This window comes from Anthonomus grandis, chromosome 20 (assembly GCF_022605725.1).
Source record: "Anthonomus grandis grandis chromosome 20, icAntGran1.3, whole genome shotgun sequence".
NCBI classification, from domain to species: domain Eukaryota; kingdom Metazoa; phylum Arthropoda; class Insecta; order Coleoptera; family Curculionidae; genus Anthonomus; species Anthonomus grandis.
The window spans coordinates 4,120,916-4,138,594 of NC_065565.1; the positions used below are offsets into that span (position 1 = coordinate 4,120,916).

The window sequence follows — 17,679 nt, forward strand, 5'->3', positions numbered from 1 at the left end:
TATATGTTCTGCAAAAACATTGTTTTGCATCAACACAACCCTTAGCCCCCCCACCCACCCCAAAGATTTGCCAGTAAGAAATTCTTTTGAAAAATCACCGGTTTTCGTCCATAATATCCAATCTAATAGCACTGTTTTTCTACTAAATATTTATTAATATACACGTATTTAATTATATCAAATTTAAATAAACAAACTGTGTTATTAGATTAGATATTAACGACGAAACCACCTGTTATTCATGCGTATTATTTTGGAAAACAATGATTTTTAGGAAACAATTTCTTACGGGAAAGTTTTGTGGGGTGGGTGGGGGGCTAAGGGTAGGATTAATAAAAACGTTTTTTTTTCAGAAAATAATTGCCTGAAAGAAAAATGCTTCTTAAGAAAATTATAGGTGAGAATAGACGTATATAATATACGTTTCTGTTTACAAATGAGAGAAAATTTTGGCAAATTTATATTATTCTTCATATTATTATTATGTATGACCGAAATTTATTTATTATTTATTAGGGTTAAGTTTGAGTAGCCTTAGGCTAGACTTCTCTTTTTTTTTCTCATTTGTAATATTTGTCAATCGATTTTTTTTTGAATAAAAGATGATCATTATTATTATTTAAAAAATTGATAAGAGATTTACATATTCAATTTTTTAATTCAATCATTACACTTGAAATATGTGATAAAATGACCCCGATGTCACATACAGTGTGGCCCAAATTGGGTGTACATGTATGAGTATCTTGGAAACTATAAGAGATAGAAAATTGGTTAAATAGGGAAAGTTGTAGGCCATTTAGTTACCAATTAAGTGCCGCTTTCGGAACGATTTTATCTTTTTCCGATTTTAAAATATTTGGAAAAAATTAAAAAGTTGCATTTTTGAAAAAGGGCTGTATTTTTTTATTTAAAATCTGTAAAAACATTATAAGGACAACGCATACCTGAATTCAGTTTTTGTTTTCGACGTTTCGGTTCTGAGATTCCATCCTCAAATTCTTTTTTTTCTTAAGGCGGCCATTTTCATTTTTTTTGCTAAATTAAAAAGATCTTTTTTTTCCTTTAAAATGATGTATGACACTTTGATGAATGATGCGAAGGCCATGACTACGGAGGCAATTTGTCGTATAAACAATTATTATTGTTTAGTAATTTAGCGTCATTTACTAACAGTTCTGCAAAATATTATTTATTTGATTTAACTTTTTATCTTGTTTAGTAGTTTTTGTCTTGTTCATTTCATGATACCCATACATGTACACCCAATTTGGGCCACACTGTATATGCTACTGTGTCGCATACGATATACTTTTCATACACGTATATATGAGGAGCGCGCAAGCAAAAGCAAACAAATGCCTGAAATAAGAAACTGAGTTAAAGCGTAAAATATTTTTATTTGAATTGTAGAATGTTAAGAGATGCAAACAAATAAAAAACCTATTCTGTATCATTTAGCAATAAAATAAAACTAAAGAGTTCAAATTATATTTTATTTTTAAAAGATTTATTTACATTTTTATTATCCATTATTGTTTGGTTTTGATTGGGTTTAACATAATATGTTTGTTTTTGATCAGACTATCGAATGAGATATTTGCTTTTGTTTAAACCATTTAATTTTGCTAAGTTATATTTTATTGTTTTTGCAGGTTCCCAAAGCTGATCTTTATAATAAAACAAAAATTAAGCAGACCCAACTTTATTTATCTTCACATATGCACACCAAGATCATCGTCTAAGCAGTTACATTCTGCGGTATCTTCATCTTACCTGGCCGATACTTCTGGCAGGGTTGCTTTATCATCAAGGATGTTTGAATACCAGTTTCTAGCAGAAAAACTTTCACATTCTCACCATTTTTCACCATAAAGTTGAGTTAGAAGGGAATCCACATCTTTCTTTTTCGGGCCTGCTATTGCGTGTTGTAAAGGAATCTGATTCATAACATAAGAGCAAGCTTTGTGAGGCGACACTCCTCTTTTTAATAGTGTAGCAGGCGATGTATCTTCATCAAATCTGTGGTACATATGACCATGTACTAAAACAGAAAAACGTTTTCCTTTTTTTTCTTTGAGGATCTTTATTCGCTTTACGTTGCTAATATTGTCTAAATTACGATATATTGCGGAAAGTGCCTTAGTATCTTGTAAAACCCAGTCCTCGCCGAGAGTACGAACAGTTCCAAACATTTCATACTCAACTTCAAAATACTCCTTCCTGGAAACTATAGTGGCCAGTTTCTTCAATTTTCGTTCCACCCTTCCAAACACTCTGTCGGCAGGCAAAAAACTGTCGCCTTGAACTGGAAAATACAAAGTTATATTCTGGACAGAACTTTTACTATTTTTGGACAACCAGGCCAATCAGAGCATGAAGCACAATATTGTTTTTGTTCTGTCCTGCGCATCCGTCACAAAACAATCTAACGTGATATTTCAAGTGATCCCCTACCAGCCTGATCTTCTGTCGATGTATAAAAAAATGGTTCTTTGGAGGATTGGTCAACAACACAGAAACAGTAAAAACTAATTTGACGAGAATAAAACGCTTGCTGGATCGGTGTCTTTGGTAAGGGCTTTACTTGTTGCAAATCAAAACAATACGTTATCAGCAGAACGTATATAGCAGAGAATAGAATGCAGCTGCTCTCATTTTATGCACTCTTTTCTCCTTTGCAACATCTTTTTATTTGCAGTGATAGCCTCGTGCAGTATGTACAAACATCGCAAGCAGGCAATTTGAAACCAATGTTAAATTGTGAAAAAATTCTCTGAAACATTGTCCTAGACACCTGAAATTCAGGAGCAATAGATGCGTTATAGATTGCAGGCAGCTTATTTTGCGTCAGTTCACTATGCAAATAAATTCGTACAGACTTTTTTCTATTATAATGTGATTCGCTACCTTTTAAATTTCCTTTTTCTTTTTTTTTTAAATGATTTATGGCCAACACGATCACCTCCTCTCCTTTCTGCAATACACTCTCCAGATTTCATTAATTTGCAAAGCTTATTTAATCTATTATTTTTTAAACAAGTCAAATGCATAAATAATTTTTTACACACATTAACAGTTTTTCCTGTCTGCGTTGGCACACATTGGTATTTAACGTTAAACGAGTGAGGTTTAACTCGAAAATTTTCTTGATGTCTATGTTTCTTTTTAATATCTGAGACACTTATCCAATTCGCAACTTTGTTATCTTGAGCAACTTTACTCCCACACGATTGTAACTTTCCACGAATTAACAAGGCATCACCAGGACGAACTTAACTGCATAAAAAGCTTTTTTTGCTCGTTCTCGCTTAGATTCTTTCTTTTGCTTCTTTCTGCTACCTTTTGCTGCTTCCCTTACTGTCACTGAAGCCTCGTCAATCTCCTCCATGCCAAAAAACTTAACACTCACACATTTATTTACTTAAATAGGTACTTTAGAAAAATGTACTAAATACGACGTATTGATTCAAAACAAAAACCTGTGAAAAATAAAAACATCAAACGAACCTCTAGCCCCAAAGCGCAACCGGATTCTGATTGGCTGGTAACATATGTTTGCTTTTGATCGGGCGCTACTTGAGCATTTGTTCGTTTTTGCTCAGGCCAGCAATGTTTAACATATGAAATGGTCCGGATTTATTTGCTTTTGGTTAGGTTACTTTTAAGTTTTGTGCATGTGGCTACCATTACTAAGCGATCCAATATTTAACTCATTTCTTTAAATTTGATCATATGTTTGCTTTTGCTTGGGCGCTCCTCATATCTTCTAGTGTTATAATGAAATATAATTCAGAGAGAAATCTAGAAAATAATAGAAAATGCATTAACGTCTATGAAACCAAATAAGATATACAAATAACAAAATCTCAAGAAAACAAATTAGCTCAAAGCTAAACAAAGATTTAAAAAATAAATTTTATTTTAGAAAAATTCAGTGGTGTACTTTTTTTTAATTAAAAAATATTTACGATAAAAAAATATAAATACGAAAATTTAAGATTAAATAGATACCTTTATTAGAAATTCCATATTAACAATTATTTAGCAATTAAATCCTTGTCTTTTATAACTAAAAACTTGACGTTTTATTTTTTCCTCTTATCTACATCCCAAACTATGTAAAAAAATCCCCCTGTTAATTTCTTGCTAAATATATATTTTTTGCCTTAAAAACCTGTAATTGCATTAACTCAAGAGCATCAAAATACTGCATCGTTGTACCAAATGACCCCAATAATTGGGGATAATTATTAATATTTGTATAAAAATACATACTTTCACATTAAGAAATTCACAATCGCGAACATAACCTTCGATAGCTCAGTTGGTAGAGCGGTGGACTGTAGCGGAACATTGTTTGTATAGACATCCATAGGTCGCTGGTTCAAATCCGGCTCGAAGGAACTTTTTTTTCCTTTGTTCATAATATTTCAGCATGAATTTATTTATGTATTTATTTAATAAACAAAATTATAAACGAATACGTGGACATATTTCAAATGGTAAGTTGGCCAGACCTGCATTTGGTACAGGAATTATTATTATTGCCGTAAGATTTGATCTCTTATAAGACTAATAAGTAAAAAATTGCCGAAATTTAGGGTGATTCTTAAAAAAAAAATGTATATGCACCTTGTTTTACTTCCTCGCTTATAGCAAAAGTGTAAAAAGACATTTTATTTAAGGGTAAATGAGCAGACTACATACATCAATGGGACAGAGCTAAAAACACAATGGGAACCATGCCTGGTATTGTACTATTGATAAGGTAGTGCACTAACATACAAAATAATCACTTGCACCCTCATAGAGGCCACACGATTAAACGTAACAATTAGATCTAGGATAAAAGGCACTGTAACGCGTATAGTTATGTGTATACCGGTATGGAAATAAAGGAGCGAACCACAGGATGTATTCATGCATTCACAATCCCTTCTACTGCATGCACACTCGAACTTTCCATACCGGTATATGTGTGGATGTATTCATGCATTTCGACATTTATATCATCTAATAATAATAATAATAATAATTTGAGATATATGTGCGTGTGCTTAAGCGTTGATGATGATTTTGCGTGTGTATATAAGTTAGAACTTGCACATTTCTAAATTATAATAAATTAAACTAAAACCAATTAAAGCCAGTCAACATATAAAAATACTCTACTTACTTGTTGCTCTAGCGCTTGTTGCAGGTCAGCAATCCTGGCGGCACTTCCGGGATCGACGTCCACTCCACCATTGGGCATCTGCGGTTTGGCGGGCGATGCCTGCGTATCACAATAATAACATGCTATACGAACACTGACATACAACGACAATAAAAAAGATAGAGCAGCACACAAAATACCATAAAAATATCATTACTATATGTAAATGTAAGACGTTTCCAGTGAGGAGTAGAAGAGTATATACATTACCCAAGAACTTATTAAAAATATAGATCAGTCTCTGTAGTGAACTCACTACACCCTTTTCCTACTAACTTGCGGTGGAAGAAAGAGTCTCAGTATAAGAGAACATGTCTTTAGAAATTAAGGTGTGAAAAAAATTTAAAATAAACAATGTTATTACATTAAATATTGAATATAAAAAATTTGAAACTCTTACCACCCAACCCACCCCAAACATTTGCCTTATAAGAGAAATTCTTTTGAAAAATCACAGTTTTTCGTCCATAATATCCAATCTAATAGCACTGTTTTTGTATTAAATATATGTTAATATACGTAAGTTTGTAAGGTGGGTGGGGGGGTAAAGGTAGTTTTGTTAAAAAATTGTTTTTGTCTTTTAAAAAAAAACACCGTTTTTCAAAAATTCTTCCCTTAGCCCCCCACCCACCCCACACAACTTACCAGTAAGAAGTTTTTTTGAAAAATTACTGTTTTCCAAAATAATATGCATTAATAACAGCTGGTTTTGTCATTATTGTTTAATCTAATAACACAGTTTGTTTATTTCAATTTTATATAATTATGTATATGTATATTAATAAATATTTAGTACAAAAACAGTGATTTTTCAATAGAATTTATTACTGGGGTGGGTGGAGGGTGTAAGGTTTATGTTATTGAGAAACCTTTTTTTTTTTGCATAAAATAATTACTTTAAAAGAAAAAATTTAATTAATTAAATAACTTACTCTCTCAGGTTACAGAAAATTACCTATAATTTATATTATTTTATATTATTCTTTATTTCTAATCACTTATACACAGCACGGAAAGTTTTGTATATTTTTTTATATCAAAGCTTCTTAACTATATTATCATTTTTATTCAGTGGTTTTTGTTCTATTAATTTTTTGTTTTATAATAATTCTTAAATATACCAATGAATACATATTTGGGGGTAAAATGTATACTGACTTATTATTTTGATAATAATTTTTAACCCAATTTTAATTGATTAGTTACTGGGGGTTGTTGCGTCTGGCTGTTGTTGATTTTCAAAAAAATTATACAAAAAAGCTTCTAGAGCACGGATTTGCTTGAACAAAAAAAACCCTTTATTTATTAATACAACCCTTAGCCCCCCACCCACCCCACACAGCTTACCAGTAATGAATTCTATCGAAAAATCACTGTTTTTGTATTAAATATTTATTAATATACATTTACATAATTATAATTAATTTAAATAAAAAAAAACTGAGTTATTAGGTTAGATATTATTGACAAAACCAGCTGTTATTCATGCGTATTATTTTGGAAAACAATGATTTTTTAAAACAATTTCTAACTGGTAAGTTGTGTGGGGTGGGTGGGGGGGTAAGGGTTGTGTTGATGAAAAACAATGTTTTTGCAGAAAATTATTGCCTGCGAAAAAAATGCTTTATGAGAAAATTATAGGTGATAAAAAATCAATAGTTTCTATATCTATATTTCTTTATACTAATTCTTGACTGCTTTTCGTAACTGCTAAAAAACTCCTTTTTTTGACAAACATCCCATGTGAACGGTATTTATCTAGAAATATTCCTTGGAGGATAATAATTTTTTCCTGAACTAATAAATATTATCCTTTTTTGAAAAAGGTCCAATATAACAAAAGTGGGTGAAAAACTCGAGTTTGACGAAAATGGGTGTAACTTTGGCGCCCAACGCGTTGGTATTCCCAATGGACCATATTCCACGAATATCCTAAACAGCATGAGAAAGAAATATTAAATTTTCGATACTAAAACTGTAGGCGATAAGCCTGCTCTCCCCAAGTATTGGATATCTTAATGACTAGTTCTTTGCATGCTCCAAATTTCGAAGTTAAAATAATTTAGCATCTACTCTTGGCCACTTTTATATTGTCAAAAAAAATGCCCGAGATATAGTCGCGATCCCCGCTTAGTGAAACACCCTGTATCCCAAGCAACACATCATATTATATTATTGTCGTAAAATTTTTGGTATTAGTATATTTATCTTAATATAGTATATGGTCAAAGTATATTTCTGGAAAAAATTATATCAAATTTAATGCCAGGGTTAATCAAAGACATTTTTTTTGCAGAAAATAATTGCCTAAAAGAAAAATGCCTTTTAAGAAAATTGTACGTATATAATATACCATTCTGTTTACAAAAGGCAGAAAATTTCGTCATTTAAAAAATTGAAATGGGATTTACATATCTAGTTTTTCAACTCGATTACTACACCTCAAATGTTTGATGAAATTCTAAAAAAATCACTGTTTTTCCTCTATATTTTTCAATCTAATTGCGCTATTTCTATACTCAATATTTATATATAAAATTATATCAAATTGAAATAAACAGTGTTATTACATTAAATATTGAATATATGTATTGCAAAAACATTGTTTTTTATTAACATAACCCTTGCCCCCCCACCCACCCCAGATATTTGTTCAATAAGAAATTATTTTGAAAAATCACTGTTTTTTGTTCATATTACCCAATCTAATAACGCTGTTTTTATAATAAAAATTTATATATAAAATTATATCAAGTTTAAATAAATAGTGTTATTACATTAAATATTAAATATATATATTCTGTAAGAATATTGTTTTTCCTCAAAACAACCCTTAGCCCCCCACCCACCCCAAACATTTGACCAGTAAGAAATTCTTTTGAAAAATCACTGGTTTTCGTCCATAATATCAAATCTAATAGCACTGTTTTTGTATTAAATATTTCTTCAAATACAACTAAGCAGTGTTATCGGAACAGTTATTTCTCAGAATGGAGATGTTCCTTGGCCGGAAAGATCTCCCGACCTAACGGCTTGTGACTATTGTTTATGGCGATAAGTAATTGAGTATTGTATGTGTGAATGTGTATCCGTCGGTCTAAATTAAACTTGAGTACTCCCAAACATTCCTATATTTCATTCACATTAATTATTAACTACAGAATAAAAAAACCTGACATCTTCTATCAAAAATTAAAAACAAGTCTCTCTACACGTGCACTGTCTTTTAATGTCGGTCATATGTCATACGTGACCGCGTTGACATTTACTATTTGTCCAAAACACTCAAAACCAATGAAATTAATGCAATTCACATATTATGCAATTTACACATTACGGTGTGCTACAGAATAATAAAATGGCCTGCGCAATCCCCTGACCTAAATCCTATTGAGCGCGTGTGAGATATAGATAACATCTTGAAAAGGTGAGTTTTAAATTAAAAAAATAATGTTCTAGACAAGGATAGTGTTGCTGAACTGTACGCAAGAACACGAATATTGAGATCAAATTATAATGAAAATGTTGTACTTGTGCACGTCTACATATTGGAAGAACTGTTTTTTGCAAAGCACAATGTTCTGGTGTGGTACATTGAAAAGATGAGTTTATAATTAAAGAATAATGTTCCAGAATTATATGCAAGAGCGTATTCTCAAAATTGACCTTAACAATTTAATTGGGGGCATATTAAACAAATGTCAAACTATAACAACAAGGTTGGTTAGGACAAGGACTTAATTTATTATTATTTTCTATTAACTTTTTTATAAATTTTGTTGTTTCGAATTTTTGATATTTTACTTCTTTAAATTGTCCTTTATTATTAAAATCCGATATACTACGATGAATTTTTGTGTTTTTGACAAACTAGTGTTCAGCACGGTTTTTACGGAATAAATTTGCCACTCACACTTTTTCCGGTATAGCTACATTAATTATACTATATTTTTAATGCTGTACTATAATTTTGTACTATATTCCTTGATGGGCTGCAGATATATGAGGAGATTGAGTATTTTAATGTTTATGAAAACAAATCGAAAGAAATTACATGCAGGATAATAAACCAGAGCAGTAACGCCTCTGGAAAAACGACCCTGTTAAATGACGTATTTGTGTAAATTTTTTCGCCCCTGGCTGTCTGTTATTTCAACCCCAAGGCATCCTTAATTTTGTAATGGTAGGCACAACGAATGCATGAAAAAACCTTAACACACGTATACGCAATCTATAATTATTTATGCATAGTTTTACGAGTAAAGTGAATTAATTCAATTTTGCAGATAGAAAATTCACAAAACATTTTTACAACCAAATTGATGCATTATGTAATTGGGCAAAAAGCATTACCTTTTGATGACTATTGCTTATTTGGTCCGCAGGTTCCAATTGTCCGTTCTCTTTCGGTTTATCTTCTATGGCAGGCACGTTATTTGGCAATCCCTGTCTGAGGTTTTGTAACTGAAAAAGACAAAAGATATTTCAATAAAATATCTGAAACTGCATTAAAAAAAAAAACTACTGATGTAAAATTTATTTACCTCTTCTTTGGTTGATGCTAGCTCTTCTTCTAAAGACGAATTTCTTTCTAGGGCTACCCTCAGTCTTTCCCGGACCTAAAAATTAATAAATGAACCACATTTTATGATACATAATGATCATTATTAGGGTTATACAGTTAATAATTTACATTTTGCCGATAAACACTGTTCAGTTTTCATTTAGTTCAGACATACGTCAAAGATAATCAATGAAATAGACTTAAGCAAGCTATAAAGAATTAAATGAAGAACATTCTTCCATAATATTCAACTAGAGGTTGCGAAAAAAAGATAGAGAATTAAATTTGCTCCAAACTGAAGCAGGATATAATTTTTGTTTAAAAAAGTGAATTTTGAAACTGGAGGTTACGTTACAACTTGCTTCCAACGAAGCACTAACACTCATGATCGCTTTATCATCTTTCAAAGTCTGATTTGTTTTTTAAGGCATTTAAAGAAGAAGGATTAAAAGTTTCAATATTTTATTGCATATTTCATTCAGGCTGTTACGTTTAATAAATACCTTCTCATCCAATGCCTTGTGATGTTCGAATAAACTCTTCAAAGCTTTTAAGACTTCCACCTCGCTCGAGACGCCCGACTGCGCAGCCGCCTGGCGTTTGACAACGGTCATGCGCAGCGATCGTTCGTGCCTCGAAACGAGACATTCCAGATGTTCTAGAAGTAGCTGGAAAACAAAATGAGTACGTCAGAGTATTACTTATATACAAAATAAATAAAGTTACCAAAATTCTCACTCAAAATAACGTTCCTACAGTATTAAATTTATTATTGAATAGCGATGGTATTGTATTTACTAATGAAAATAGTTTGAAACAAGTGTATTCGTTAAAAAAATTTAGATATATTTGTAAAAGCGTTTTTTCAAATGGCCGCTCCTATCGGTTATATCACAAATTATTTACTTTTATTTATTTGAGGATTTTTTCATTTTTTTTCAGTCGTTGCTAACGATTTTCTCACATCTCAAGTGAGACACATTTTTTAATTCTTGTGATAATTTAAATTATATACTATGGATACTTAGACTCCCTGAACAAATGTAGCGATAGCTCAAAAACTAGTCATAAATGTTTTGGAAATTTTTGGATTTTCTAGTAGGGGACACTTGAGCGCACGCCATTGTCCAGGTTTGGACACTCTAGCTTAGCTAGTTTCATTGGAAACATTTCAAGAACATCGAACTTTCGTATTTATACGTTTCTCACATAACCTTAAAGTTTCCGAGTAACACCCTGTATTTCGTTTTTCATTTAATATTTGTTAATTATGTCATCAGTATACTATATGTTATTTAAATTTGATGTAGTTTTATATACATATAAATATTGAGTACAAAAATAGTGTTAATATATATGCGTACCATTTTGTAAAACAGTAATTTTGCAAAAGAATTTCTTACTGGTTAAGTGTGTGGGGTGGGCGGGGGGTGTAATGGTAATGTTTTTAAAAAACGCTTTATTTTATAACAAACAAAATTTGGTGATTAACAAAACGCCCCTTAGCCCCCCACCCACCCCTAGCAGCTTACCAGTAAGACGTTATTTCCAAAATCACTGTTTTTCAAAATATTACGTACGAACAATAGACGGTTTCTACCATAATCCCTAATTTATTAACACAGATTTTGTATTAAGTATTTATATATCAAATTATTATTAAATTTAAATAATATATACTGGCTCATAGTCTTTGTTCTTCTGCGTTATTTCGTTTATTAAAATTTGTATATAAATATTTTATATAAAAACAGAGTTAAAAAATTAAGGATTATGGACGAAAAATAGGGATTTTGCAGCAGAATTTCTTACTGGTATAGTGTGTGGGGTGGGTGGGGGGTGTAAGGGTATTGTTTTTGAAAAACGTTTTTCTTTGAAAAAAATAAAAACCGTTTTTAAAAAAATTACCCTTAGCCCCCCACCCACCCCTAACAGCTTACCAGTAATACGTTATGTGCAAAATCACTGTTTTTCAAAATATTACGTACGAATAATAGATGGTTTCTACCATAATCCCTAATTTACTAACCGAGTTTTTGTATTAGGTATTTATATATAAAATTATTACTAAATTTAAATAATATATACTAGCTTTGTTCTCATAGGTTATTTTGTTGATTAATATTTACATAAAAATATTTTGTATAAAAACAGTGTTAATAAATTAAGGATTATGAACGAAAAATTGTGATTTTTGCAGAAGAATTTTTTACAGGTTAAGCGTGTGGGGTGGGTGGGGGGGTAAGGCTAGTGTTTTTGAAAAACGGTTTTTTTTTGTAAAAGACAAAACCCTTTTTTTAACAAAAGTACCCCTAGCCCCCCACCCACCCCTAACAGCTTACCAGTAATACATTAAGTGCAAAATCATTGTTTTTCAAAATATTACGTACGAATAATAGATGGTTTCTACCATAATCTCTAATATATTAACACAGTTTTTGTATTAAGTATTTATATATCAAATTGATATTAAATTTAAATAATATATATTGACTTTGTTCTTCTTCGTTATTTCGTTTATTAAAATTTGTATATAAATATTTTGCATAAAAACAGTGTTAATAAGTTAAGGATTATGGACGAAAAACAGGGATTTTGCAAAAGAATTTCTTACTGGTTAAGTGTGTGGGGTGGGTGGAGGGTGTAAAAGTAATGTTTTTGAAAAACGTTTTTTTTTTTGTAAAAGACAAAACCCGTTTTTTAACAAAAGTACCCTTAGCCCCCCACTCACCCCAAACAGCTTACCAGTAAGACGTTAAGTGCAAAATCACTATTTTTCAAATTACTATCTAGGAACAATAAATGATTTTTACCATAATCCTTAATTTATTAAAACAGTTTTTGTATTAAGTGTTTATATATCAAATTAATATTAAAGTGAAATAATATATATTTGCTCACAGACTTTATTCTTATGGGTTATTTCATTTGTTAAATTTTTTATATAAATATTTTGTATAAAAACAGTGTTAATAAATTAAAGATTATGGACGAAAAACAGAGATTTTGCAAAATAATTTTTTACTGGTTAAGTGTGTGGGGTGGGTCGGGGGTGTAAGGGTAATGTTTTTGAAAAACGTTTTTCATGTAAAGGACAAAAACCGTTTTTAAAAAAAGTACCCTTAGCCCCCCCACCCACCCTAACAGCTTACCAGTAAGACTTTATTTGCGAAATCACTGTTTTTCAAAATATTACGTACGAATAATAGATGGTTTATTATTATTGTTATTTTTGTATTTTATGGTTTATTATTTTTGGTATTGTTATATTATTATTGAATTTAAATAATATGTATCGGCTTATAGTTATTGTTCTTCTGCATTATTTCGTTTATTTAAATTTATATATATTAATATTTTCTACTAGAACAGTGTTAATAACAGGAAATGAAAAACAGGAATTTTGCAGAAGAATTTTTAACTGGTAAAGTGTGTGGGGTGGGTGGGGGGTGTAAAGGTAGTTTTATTAAAAAAACGTTTTTTTTTGTAAAAGATAGAAACCGTTTATTAACAAAAGAAGCCTCAGCCCCCCACCCACCCCTAACAGCATACCAAAAAGACGTTGTGTGCAAAATCACTGTTTTTCAAATTACTACGTAGGAATAATAAATGATTTCTACCATAATCCTTAATTTATTAACACAGTTTTTGTATTACGTATTTATATATCAAATTATTATTGAATTTAAATAATATGTATCGGCTTATAGTCATTGTTCTTCTGCGTTATTTCATTTATTTAAATTTATATATAAATATTTTGTACTAGAACAGTGTTAATAAAATAAGGATTATGGAGAAGAATTTCTTACTGGTAAAGTGTGTGGGGTGGGTGGGGGGTGTAACACTAATGTTTTTAAAAAAAGTTTTTCTTGTAAAAGACAAACCCTTTTTTTAGCAAAAGTACCCTTAGCCCCCCACCCACCCCAAACAGCTTACCAGTAATACGTTAAGTGCAAAATCACTGTTTTTCAAAATATTACGTACGAACAATAGATGGGTTTTTACCATAATTTCTAATTTATTAACACAGTTTTTGTATTAAGTATTTATATATTAAATTATTATTAAATTTAAATAATATATACTGGTTTATAGTCTTTATTCTTCTTCGTTATTCATTTATTAAAATTTGTATATAAATATTTTATATAAAAACAGTGTTAATAAATTAAGGATTATGGACAAAAAACAGAGATTTTGCAAAAGAATTTTTTACTGGTTAAGTGTGTAGGGTGGGTGGGGGGGTGTAAGGGTAATATTTTTGAAAAATGTTTTTTTTTTGTAAAAGATAAAAACCGTTTTTTAACAAAACTACGCTTAGCCCCCCACCCACCCCAAACAACTTACCAGTAAGGCGTTATGTACAAAATCACTATTTTTCAAATTACTATCTAGGAACAATAAATGATTTCTACCATAATCCTTAACTTATTAAAGCAGTTTTTGTATTAAGTGTTTATATATCAAATTATTATTAAATTCAAATAATATATATTTGCTCACAGCCTTTGTTCTTATGGGTTATTTAATTTTTAAAAATTTTTAATAACTATTAAGCATAAAAACAGTGTTAATAAACTAACGATTATGGATGAAAAACAGGGATTTTGCGGAAGAATTTTTAACTGGTAAAGTGTGTGAAGTGGGTGGGGGGCTAAGGGTAGTTTTGTTAAAAAACGTTTTTTTTTTTGTAAAAGACAAAAACTGTTTTTTAACAAAACGACCCTTAGCCCCCCACCCACCCTACACACTTTACCAGTAAGGAATTCTTTTGCAAAATTACTGTTTTTCAAAATATTACATACGAATAATAGATGATTTGATATTGGCGTAACATTTTATGGTTATTTGCGAGCACTGCAAATTTTGATTACATAAATTGTTTTGTTTAGATCCACATGTTAATAGTAACCTCAAGTGCATATGTTTATTATATTTTTTTACACAATAAGCGTATATTGATCAATTTATAAGCATATATTAATACTTAATTAATTAATAATATTAGTGTAAAGTTAGTAAGAGCGCTTTAGGTTTATGTATGTGGTAATTTTTAAAAATTTCTGAACCAGTTTTGGTGGCGGGGTGCTTAGGTCACCGACATGGCAATGTTTAGACGGACCGGAATATTGCGGTATTTCTTGGATTAACCGGGATGCTGCTGTTCCTGGTAAAACCGGGGCGTGGTAAAACCAAGTGTCGGGGATCGGGATACCCAGCATTTGATATTTATTGCTTATTTATATATGTACTCTTGCTGACTAAATATGTTGTTGAATTAACTTTATGAACATTATTATTTATAAATGTATTTTTATTTTTATTAATTCTTTGGGAAATTTGTTGTTTTTGTATGTAGCTATTTATGCTAAATAAAGATTATTATTATTATCATTATTATTATTTCTGCCATAATCCCTAATTTATTAACACAGTTTTTGTATTAGGTATTTATATATTAAATTATTATTAAATTTAAATAATATATATTGGCTCATAGTCTTTGTTTTTCTGGGTTATTTCATTGAATAAAATTTATATATAAATAGTTTGTATAAAAACAGTGTTAATAAATTTAAGATTATGAACGAAAAACAGGGATTTTGCAGAAAAATTTTTTAGAGGTTAAGTGTGCGGGGTGGGTGGGGGGTGTAAAAGTAATGATTTTGAAAAACGTTTTTTTTTTGTAAAAGACAAAACCCGTTTTTTAACAAAAGTACCCTTAGCCCCCCACCCACCCCAAACAGCTTACCAGTAAGACGTTAAGTGCAAAATCACTGTTTTTCAAAATATTACGTACGAACAATAGATGGTTTTTACCATAATTTCTAATTTATTAACACAGTTTTTGTATTAAGTATTTATATATTAAATTATTATTAAATTTAAATAATATATACTGGTTTATAGTCTTTATTCTTCTTCGTTATTCATTTATTAAAATTTGTATATAAATATTTTATATAAAAACAGTGTTAATAAATTAAGGATTATGGACAAAAAACAGATTTTGCAGAAGAATTTTTTACTGGTTAAGTGTGTGGGGGGTGTAAGAGTAATATTTTAGAAAAATGTTTTTTTTTGTAAAAGATGAAAACCGTTTTTTAACAAAACTACGCTTGGCCCCCCACCCACCCCAAACAGCTTACCAGCAAGGCGTTATGTACAAAATCACTATTTTTCAAATTACTATCTAGGAACAATAAATGATTTTTACCATAATCCTTAATTTATTAAAACAGTTTTTGTATTAAGTGTTTATATATCAAATTATTATTAAAGTGAAATAATATATATTTGCTCACAGACTTTGTTCTTATGGGTTATTTCATTTGTTAAATTTTTTATATAAATATTTTGTATAAAAACAGTGTTAATAAATTAAAGATTATGGACGAAAAACAGAGATTTTGCAAAATAATTTTTTACTGGTTAAGTGTGTGGGGTGGGTCGGGGGTGTAAGGGTAATGTTTTTGAAAAACGTTTTTCATGTAAAGGACAAAAACCGTTTTTAAAAAAAGTACCCTTAGCCCCCCCACCCACCCTAACAGCTTACCAGTAAGACTTTATTTGCGAAATCACTGTTTTTCAAAATATTACGTACGAATAATAGATGGTTTATTATTATTGTTATTTTTGTATTTTATGGTTTATTATTTTTGGTATTGTTATATTATTATTGAATTTAAATAATATGTATCGGCTTATAGTTATTGTTCTTCTGCATTATTTCGTTTATTTAAATTTATATATATTAATATTTTCTACTAGAACAGTGTTAATAACAGGAAATGAAAAACAGGAATTTTGCAGAAGAATTTTTAACTGGTAAAGTGTGTGGGGTGGGTGGGGGGTGTAAAGGTAGTTTTATTAAAAAAACGTTTTTTTTTGTAAAAGATAGAAACCGTTTATTAACAAAAGAAGCCTCAGCCCCCCACCCACCCCTAACAGCATACCAAAAAGACGTTGTGTGCAAAATCACTGTTTTTCAAATTACTACGTAGGAATAATAAATGATTTCTACCATAATCCTTAATTTATTAACACAGTTTTTGTATTACGTATTTATATATCAAATTATTATTGAATTTAAATAATATGTATCGGCTTATAGTCATTGTTCTTCTGCGTTATTTCATTTATTTAAATTTATATATAAATATTTTGTACTAGAACAGTGTTAATAAAATAAGGATTATGGAGAAGAATTTCTTACTGGTAAAGTGTGTGGGGTGGGTGGGGGGTGTAACACTAATGTTTTTAAAAAAAGTTTTTCTTGTAAAAGACAAACCCTTTTTTTAGCAAAAGTACCCTTAGCCCCCCACCCACCCCAAACAGCTTACCAGTAATACGTTAAGTGCAAAATCACTGTTTTTCAAAATATTACGTACGAACAATAGATGGGTTTTTACCATAATTTCTAATTTATTAACACAGTTTTTGTATTAAGTATTTATATATTAAATTATTATTAAATTTAAATAATATATACTGGTTTATAGTCTTTATTCTTCTTCGTTATTCATTTATTAAAATTTGTATATAAATATTTTATATAAAAACAGTGTTAATAAATTAAGGATTATGGACAAAAAACAGAGATTTTGCAAAAGAATTTTTTACTGGTTAAGTGTGTAGGGTGGGTGGGGGGGGTGTAAGGGTAATATTTTTGAAAAATGTTTTTTTTTTGTAAAAGATAAAAACCGTTTTTTAACAAAACTACGCTTAGCCCCCCACCCACCCCAAACAGCTTATCAGTAAGACGTTATTTGCAAAATCACTATTTTTCAAAATATTACGTACGAAAAATAGATGATTTCTACCATAATCCTTAATTTATTAACACAGTTTTTGTATTACGTATTTATATATCAAATTATTATTGAATTTAAAT

At 30.1% G+C, this 17,679-nt stretch overlaps 1 protein-coding gene and 1 non-coding gene across 24 annotated transcripts in view; one reads left to right on the plus strand and one right to left on the minus strand.

Annotated features, from left to right (window-relative positions):
• Nucleotides 1-17,679, minus strand: part of LOC126747927 (liprin-alpha-1) — a 455,345-nt gene that overhangs the window by 174,207 nt on the left and 263,459 nt on the right. For 22 of the 23 annotated variants that reach the window (XM_050456896.1, XM_050456904.1, XM_050456905.1 and 19 more), the window contains exons 3-6: nt 10,286-10,450; nt 9,763-9,837; nt 9,572-9,682; nt 5,180-5,278 (exon numbers count right to left, since the gene is read on the minus strand). In XM_050456896.1, coding sequence (XP_050312853.1) covers nt 5,180-5,278; nt 9,572-9,682; nt 9,763-9,837; nt 10,286-10,450 — 450 coding nt within the window. The remainder of the gene's footprint in view (nt 1-5,179; nt 5,279-9,571; nt 9,683-9,762; nt 9,838-10,285; nt 10,451-17,679) is intronic. The other variant, XM_050456907.1, reaches the window with a different exon arrangement.
• Nucleotides 4,313-4,406, plus strand: Trnay-gua (transfer RNA tyrosine (anticodon GUA)). The gene is made up of 2 exons: nt 4,313-4,349; nt 4,371-4,406. It is a non-coding gene; the product is annotated as a tRNA-Tyr (tRNA).